Source organism: Penaeus vannamei, chromosome 5 (genome assembly GCF_042767895.1).
Source record: "Penaeus vannamei isolate JL-2024 chromosome 5, ASM4276789v1, whole genome shotgun sequence".
Lineage (NCBI taxonomy): Eukaryota > Metazoa > Arthropoda > Malacostraca > Decapoda > Penaeidae > Penaeus > Penaeus vannamei.
In genome coordinates this window covers 36,420,981-36,429,966 of record NC_091553.1, presented here as the reverse complement: position 1 = coordinate 36,429,966, position 8,986 = coordinate 36,420,981, and the positions used below count along the sequence as shown (strand labels likewise).

General features: G+C 38.2%; 2 protein-coding genes across 2 annotated transcripts; both read right to left on the bottom strand.

The window, feature by feature from the left end:
- Nucleotides 1-317: 317 nt before the first annotated feature.
- Nucleotides 318-2,298, bottom strand: LOC138861802 (uncharacterized). The gene is made up of 2 exons (XM_070121642.1): nt 1,583-2,298; nt 318-384 (listed from the first exon to the last, which is right to left on the bottom strand). Exons 1-2 carry the CDS (start codon nt 2,296-2,298, stop codon nt 318-320), a joined length of 783 nt encoding a protein of 260 aa, XP_069977743.1.
- Nucleotides 2,299-2,377: 79 nt separating this feature from the next.
- On the bottom strand, nt 2,378-3,121 carry LOC138861801 (uncharacterized). The gene has a single exon (XM_070121641.1). The coding sequence runs from the start codon at nt 3,119-3,121 to the stop codon at nt 2,378-2,380; it is 744 nt and encodes a 247-aa protein (XP_069977742.1).
- Between the last annotated feature and the right edge of the window lie 5,865 nt (nt 3,122-8,986).

Here is an 8,986-nt window from a genome sequence, read left to right as displayed (position 1 = left end):
ATTTTGGAAATTATTCCTTATCATATTTTATGAGGAGCACTGACTAACAACTACTTGCCTTTCCATATCAGTCACTCCAATTATAAAAACTAGTTTATGGTGAAGAATTTCAGTCAATGTATAAAGAGATTAAGGAATCTGAAATGTCAGTTGTGTGTGTGCGCGCGCGCGTGTGTGTATGTGTGTGTGTGTGTGTGTGTGTGTGTGTGTGTGTGTGTGTGTGTGTGTGTGTGTGTGTGTGTGTGTGTGTGTGTGTGTGTGTGTGTGTGTGTGCACGCCTCTTCCTCATGTATATATGACAAGAGGGACATTAACCATTAAGGGGTGGTGAAAGCTGCCTGATGAAGCTGGGTGGAAATAGCTAGGCTAGACGTTTCAGTGGTGCTGTGGTGCACAGAAATTGGTACAGCTTTAAGTCCAGTTCCTTATAACCGAGATCGTATGTCTTCTGCAATTACTACCAAAGACACACAGCCTGTCTAACGCTTATTCCAAACCTTTGCGGCTTGATTAGTCCGGTGGTAGTCGCTGGTGGAGGCTAGCTCATGGCGTATGACCCAGAATGATAATTATTCTCGGAAAGAAATAATGCACGAAGATCAGTAAGGATTCAATATCTTGGTGAACACGTTCAGAGGAGCTCTTGACCAGCCACACCGCCGCCTCATCGTCCGCCAAACCTAAACTTCTACCACGCTTTTCCGGCTTATGAATGAAAAGAGTCTGAATTGATTTTAGGTAACAACTCTAGGTTTCTGATGTGATTGATGTCAATGTTTAGGATCTCCACTATCTCCATGCAGAAATATATTGTAAAACACACACACGCACACACACACACACACACACACACACACACACACACACACAGGAGAAAAAGAGTGACTTTTTGACTTTGACGCGTTTATTGAGACAAAAGTAAGATTACATCTCAAAAGGATGAAGTAACTTAGGTTATCCTCACCCTTACTTAATAAGTCCCTGTGCGGGCTCACAATTCATTATACAAAGCTTAGGTACAATAATATTTAAAATTAAATACAACACTTAAATTATAAAGAATTACAATCATTACAAGAATTCAGAGTTTTTGGCTTACATATCGGTAAGGTGATATAACACTCCCACCCTCATCCAGATAAGTCCTCTCCTGGGCTTACATAATCAAATACAGCGCACAAAAAATATGCGCACGCAGTATATAATTATAATCCCGGAGAAGAGATGAATCAATTGTTGAGTGGAATGATTGTATTTCAGGAGAATGATGCCTAACATACGCCATTCATCAACAGTAAAGTAGGAAACATTATAGTCTCGGCAGAAGTAACAGCCTACATACCTATGCATATTTGCGAGGTATGTTTATGATATTGGTGCAAATTGCCTGTACCTCTTCAAAATCTCGAATACCTGACCGTTCCTAATCATCCATACAGCCTGTTCAGGTAAACCTGTTATCTCTGCATTTCTATGTATCTGAAGCATAGAACACTGTAATATATAATGCATCAGTGTATGTGATCTAGGTAAACTACACACCCTGCATTCTTTTTCTTTCTCGCTTGCTGGAACGCCTAACTCCCAATAGTATTTATATTCAAGCCTGATTCTCATGTACACACTGTCTTTCCATTTGCTCTTGCCCTTCCCATAAGCAAAGTCTGTGTTCGTCGCTAGATGCATATAGTGTCTCAGAGTATCGCTTTTCCTAATCGCTTCACCCTTCCTGGCCTCGTCATAGTCTAACTGTGTCCTCTTGATATTGCTCTTTGCCTGTTTAAGAGTCCGCATGCAGTGAATGTCTACCTCATGCTTCCTGATCGCCCCCTTGGCGATCTCATCAACATCTTCATTGAAGGTGACACCTACATGCGAAGGGATCCACACAAATGCAATCACACGCCCCTGACCTCGCAACCTATGAGCTATCAAACTACACTCGCCAACTATGTGGTCAAACACAGGGTTCTTGCTGTTAAGTGAGTCCAGTGCTCCCCTGCTGTCCACAAAGAAGTAGGAATCCTTATTAATTATTTCAATCTCTTTAAGCGCCGTCAGTATTGCCCATAGTTCAGCTTGTGTTGAAGATATGTGATTGCTCAGTCTCATACCAGTGCTTGTGGTGACCACTCCGCTCCCAGTGAACTGTCTGATGATGACTCCGCACCCAGCTCTGTCATCTTCCAGGACTGACCCGTCACAGTAAACATGAGCAATGTCAAGTCCTGTTAGACTATTTATTTTATGACTGTACGTTGCTTTAAGTTGACCTGGTTCATACATGGATTTATTCATAGAGGGTCTACATCTATGTTAATATCCTGATCCTCCCATGGCGGCACCTTAGGTGTCTGATGAGAATGACAATAATCATTCAGGTCATAATATTGAATGCTTTTCTCAGTTCCTTCATATATCCTCGCTTGCCTTGCCTATAAAAGGATCTTATGTTGTTAAAACCGCTGGCCATATCTCTCACTAATTCCTTTCCACTGGTCCCTCTCATTAACCTGATGGCCACTATTGCATTGATCTCTCTCACTCTCTGTACAATGCTTTGCAATCCCGTCTCTGCTCTCATTACATCTATCCTGGTGTTCCTTTGACACCCGAGGATTATTCTCATAGCTTCATTTTGTATGGTTTCAAGTTTCCGGAGTCTCCCTTGACAGGCTATGGAAAGTGCTGGTGCTGCATAATCCACCAAGGCTCTTATCGTACTAATGTAGATTAGCCTCAGCAAGGGTACCCCAGCTCCTACACCGCGACAAGCAAGTGATCTGAGCGGCCGTAGTCGCGTCCTACATTGAGTCAATATATGATTCACCTCAGCATCTTTACTTGACGCAGTAAAGCCAATGTATACTCCCAGATATTTATATGTCAATACTTTCTCCACCTGTTTGTCATTTAAACTGAGTCTCACGTTGCCCCTTTGTTTGCTCTGAAATTTTGTCTTTTCTTCATTGATAACCAGCCCTAATGTTTGAGCAAGTTTACTAAAGTTGTTCAGCGCCGTCTGTAAACGGCGCTGTGTAGTCCCTTGTATCAGTATATCATCTCCGTATATAATTGGCTGGACGCCCTGAGGATAGCTCTCTGAGGCTATTCTGATCATCAGTACATTAAAAAGTGTTGGGCTTAAAACTCCTCCCTGTGGTGTTCCCAGCTCAAGATTTTTTCCTCTGACAAACAGCCTTGAAACTACACACAAGCTCTTCTCTCAGACAAATAGTCACCGATCCACTTAAGCAATGTTCCCGTGACCCTTAACATTGCCAACTCATACATAATCACATCTCCGTTGGCTTTATCAGAGGCTCCCTGTAAATCAACAAATACTCTACACTTTTCTGCATCGTTGGATAAACACTGAATTAGGCAATCAGATGTTCCCTTCCCTTTAATAAACCCGTACAGATTACAAGAGAGTTTATCTCCAATCACATACATTAGTCTGTTTAATAATATTCGTTCCATCATCTTGCATAAGCAGGATGTCAGAGATACAGGCCTGTATCCACCTGACGATTTAGGAATGGGTATTATTAAGGTTTTTTTCCAGGCCTTCGGCAATCTACCTTCCAAATAGCTCATGTTAAAAAGATCTAATAAAGGGCTATTCTCCATGCTTACTAATGCATTTAGAATGTCATATGCAACGCCATCTTCTCCTGGCGATGTACTTTTCCCCCTATTGATTGCATTTACGAGTTCATGTATAGTTATGGTCTGACAAGATACTGCAGTAATATTTAAGGATGACTATTTGTTCTTTTCGTTCAATTTCCCATGCGTCTAAAGCATCGCGAGTGTGTTGTGGCAATGAGACCAGTGAAGATGCCTTCGCCCATTTCTGAATATGTTTGTTTGCCTCCTCCTCTGGGTGTGGGTGACCGATGAGGTTATTTGTTTTGCCCCTCACCTTATTGACGTGATGCCATGTTTCTTTAAGGCTTTTGCATTCCTCGATGTTTTGCGCAAATTCTTTCCAGTATTTCTCCCTTACTTCTTTCCGTTTTTCCCCACACATTCTTGATATATCAAGGAGTATATCTTTGTCCTGTTCCTTTTTGCCTTTTTGTACCCACTCCCTGTGTGCCAACCTTGGCATGTATGTCCATTCCTTAAGTGTCTTATCACTGCAGTACCTGTTTTTCCTTCCCCCATGATCCTTTTCCTTTCTGTGTGTCTTGGGTGTTGTGGGTAAACATCTTTCTATCGCATTCAACAAATCCCGGTTGAACCTATCTAAACATATGGGTGTATAGTATTTATACCAATGGTAAATTTTCTTTCTAATTTTTTCCCCCTTGCAAGTCCACTAATATTTTCACTATTCATTTCTTTCTCGGTCTCTTCCTTTTTTTGTTCCTTTTCTGCAAGCCGTATTTCTATTACGTCCATCCTCTTATTCATGGCCTGCATCATCTGCGTGAGTGCGGATATTGCCTCCCCATCATTATTGCGCGGCACTTCCTGCACCTGTTGTTGCTCCTGCGTTCGCTTGTCTTCCTTAGGCACCACGGCCGGTGGGCCCTGCAGCCAGGCGTTCGGGACAGGAGCTGCTGTCTCCCTTGGCACCTCTGCCTGCATAGTGACCGGCCCTGCCTCCCTCGGTGCCTCTTCTGCTACTCCTTGGTGGGGAGCGGCCGAAGTTACCTTCCATTGAGGCCTCGCTCTGCATGCCAGAGATCCGGCATTGTGCGGGCCTCCGCAATTGCAGCAATAAGGCTTAATTCTGTCTCCCTTTTCTATTTTGGCCCGGCAGATCCTGGAATCGTGTTTCTTGTCGCAGAACTTACATCGGGCGTCCTGTTGGCATTTCCACGATTTGTGGCCCCATCTGCAACATTTGAGGCACATGACTGGCGGCTCCACATACGGTGCCACCCTCCTGTACCCCGCTCCAGAGATGAAGACCCTCTCTGGTACTTCCCCTTTCACGAGGGCTACGAGCTGACTCCGCTCCTCACCCCTGGACTCGTTCCTCTTCACCCACACGAACCTTTCGTCGTCCAGGAGATATTCAGGGTCCAGTACAATAGGGTACTGGAAAATTATCATTTTCGCGAGTTTTTCCCCACCCTTTGGGACAGTCATCACCGTCCCCTTGAACCCTTGAGTCGTCAGGGTTTGTTCTGCCTGACCTGCGCGTACCGTGAGGTACGGCCTTCCTCTGCCTTCCTTTAGCAGCGGCTCAAAACCACGGTGACCCCAGCCCTGCTGCATGGCCCATCTTAATTTCTCCATGAAGTTCATGGCACAGTTCTGCGGGAATAGCAGCCTCTTCCTGCCGTTCACACCTTCATTCTGAATTCCTTCCTTGCTTTCATATTTCTTTTTCCTCTTTTCTTCCTGCTCGCACCTATTCTCAGTATCACTCATCTCACTTGCACTTTCGTCGTTCCTTTCCCTCTTATGGGAACCACTTTCCATATTCTCTTTCACTCGTGCACATTCACTTTCAGTTTCCATGTCATAATTGCTGGACCCCGGTATGGCAACTCCAGCCATGCTGACACCTGGGGAGGTGACCTGAGCCCCGCCCACGAGGCGGAGGTCAGTGCAGGGAGCGGTTGCCAGAAATTCTTCTTGAAAATGACACTAATTATCCAATTTCCTGTCTTTTTGGATCACGACTGTTATACGACAGTTTTGGGTAGACTGCGGAACACTGGAGGGCCTGAGGCACCTCACCCGCTCCCTGTCCGAGGACTAGGTGGGGGGCGGGTAAACACAGGTTTCTGGAAATCTCTCACTGCTGAGGACAGCACACAAACACGTCCTAATTCTAAGAGAGATACACCACGACTGGAAAGAGAGTGAGAGAGAGAGAGAAGGAGAGAGAGGGGGGGGGGAGGAGAGGAGAACAGAGAGGGGGGTAGATATACATATATATATATATATATATATATATATATATATATATATATATATATATATATTATATATATATATATATATATATATATATATATATATATATATATATATATATATATATATATATATATATATATATATATATATATAAAGAGAGAGAGAAAGGAAGGGGGCAGGCACTGAGGCATTAGATTCTTATGTTTTTCTTATGTTTGTGATATCTTCCCATCCTTTGTGTTGTCCTTATTGCCGTTGCTGTTTTCTTACTGTCCTCCCATATAGCTTAGTTATCACAGAAAATATTTTCTCTAGCGTTTTCATGACAGCATCGTTTTCTTCTACTAAGTAGATGGGGGACTTATATATATATATATATATATATATATATATATATATATATATATATATATATGTATATATATGTATATATATGTATATATATGTATATATATATATATATGTATATATATGTATATATATGTATATATATATATATATATATGCATATATATATATATATATATATATATATATATATAAACATATATATATGTATATATATATATAAATACATATATATATGTATATATGTATATATATGTATATATATATATACATATATACATATATATGTACATATATACATATATATATACATATATGTATATACATATACATATATATATATATATATATATATATATATATATATATATATATATATATATGTATATATATGTATATACATGTATATATATATATGCATATATATATATATATATATATATATATATATATATATATATATATATATATATACATATATATATACGTATATGTATATATATATATATATATATATATATATATATATATATATATATATATATATATATACGTATATATATATATATATATATATATATATATTTATATATATATATATATATATATATATATATATATATGTACGTATATATATATATATGTATATATATATGTATATATATAGATATATATATATATATATATCTATATATCTATATATATATCTATATATATATATATATATCTATATATATATATATATATATATATATATATATATATATATATATATATGAATATATATATACGTATATATATATATACGTATATATACATATATATATATATATATATATATATATATATATATATATATATATATATATATATATATATATACATATATATATATATATATATATATATATATATATATATATATATATATATATATATATATACATAATAAGTATGTATATACATTTTTTTTATCAAAAAAGGTACCCCGCACCACCGAAGTTTCACAAACTGTAGTTCTTATTCACAACATGCGGGTATATATGCTACAGGTATGAATACGGTTATTCTGGTTGAAATTATGCCAACTACGGATGTTACATATGCAGAATTGATCATCAAAAATACTGAAGATACCGTCATCTTCATCACCATTATTTTCATCACTATCAAAATCACCACCATTATCCTCATATTCATTATCACCATCATCGTCACTATCATCCTTATCATCATCATCATTATCATCATTACAATTATCATCATCACTATCATCCTCATCATCACCATTGTTAACATCATCTCCATCATCTTTATCATCTTTATCATCATCACCACAATCACCATTACCTTCATCATCATTTTTATCATGACCATCATCATCTTGACTCCCACGTCTAGTCTCGTGCCAACCCTCTCCACCCCCCCCCCCCCACCCCCCACCCCAACACACGTCTTCTCTCACACATCCTGGATCTGTCAATGATATTAATAACTTGATTATATCACACTTGGTCGTCGCTCACGAGGCAACCAAGGATAACTTGATCCCTCGGAAGATTCTATGTACGTGTGGGTGTGTATCCGAGTGCGGGATATGGAAATGGTTATTTCGAGGGAAAAAAAATATTTTTCGTGGATCTAGTATCAAAATTGAATTTAATGTTCTCCATCTCTCTCTCTCTCTCTCTCTCTCTCTCTCTCTCTCTCTCTCTCTCTCTCTCTCTCTCTCTCTCTCTCTCTCTCTCTCTCTCTCTCATTATAGCCATATACTATCATATCACTACTTTTTTAAAAGACAATCACACTTTCTATTCAGTCTCTGTAATATTAAATGATGTTGATAACAGTTACGAGAGACTAATATCAAAGTTTATAATATCATAACTAGCTCATGTTAGATGATAATAATAATCCTAAAAATATCACTTGAAGTTGGGATGATATATATAACAGGAATTCGCATTTTCCATTCCAAAGAACACGCACTCTTGTAGATTCCGCTGTGGATGTGGGAGGGGACTGCTATTCTTAGAAAACCTATTTTATGTACACTGTATACATTTTCGTTGGCGTGTGGATGACCTGTCTTATTCTTCAAGTGTTGCTGACTGATTTCTTTCTGTCTCGTCATCGAGTGAAATGTTATTATCACAATACATTTGTCGCCAGCAATAGTATGTAATTACAATGGTTCTTCCCGAGATATCAGTATTAGATTACCTGTCTTTCGTCAGCGCGTATATATGATCTTGATACAAGTTAAGAAAAGCCATCGTTATTGCAACACTTATTTCCGTCAGTTTCTGCATGTAACATGAATTACTTCTCGTCTTACTTGATTTTAATAGCGAAATCGCATCGCTCCAAAAATCACCCAAAGAAGTTTTGAAAAGTTTACAAAATAAACAAAGAACATAAGATCTGTTCTAATTTGCATGAGTGAAAATTGCTGATAGACGAAGAACTGTTAGATAAGGACGTTAGATAGAGTTCTTACTGTAGAATACGATACGTAGATAGGAGCAGTTGCCTATTCTAAAGCATCGCTACTATCATCATCTTTCTCTTTCACTCTTAACAACAAAAACAACAACGAAATTCTATCATGAGTTCATCACCAGTGAAATTGCCATGTCTCTTTGGAATTAATGTCTTTATCTGACTGATTGATCTGTAATGGATTTTTTTCTTTTTTTCTTTTTTGAGATGGGTTGTGGATGCCGCACTTGTTTCCATTGCTTATGATTTT

Bases quoted from the DNA above. Each gene is read 5' to 3' on its own strand.
- LOC138861801 (XM_070121641.1), bottom strand. From the start codon at position 3,121: ATGATCAGAATAGCCTCAGAGAGCTATCCTCAGGGCGTCCAGCCAATT.
- LOC138861802 (XM_070121642.1), bottom strand. From the start codon at position 2,298: ATGAATAAATCCATGTATGAACCAGGTCAACTTAAAGCAACGTACAGT. The intron at 385-1,582 runs GTTAGGCGTTCC...TGTGCACCACAG, and splicing joins GAATATAAATACTATTGGGA to CACCACTGAAACGTCTAGCC.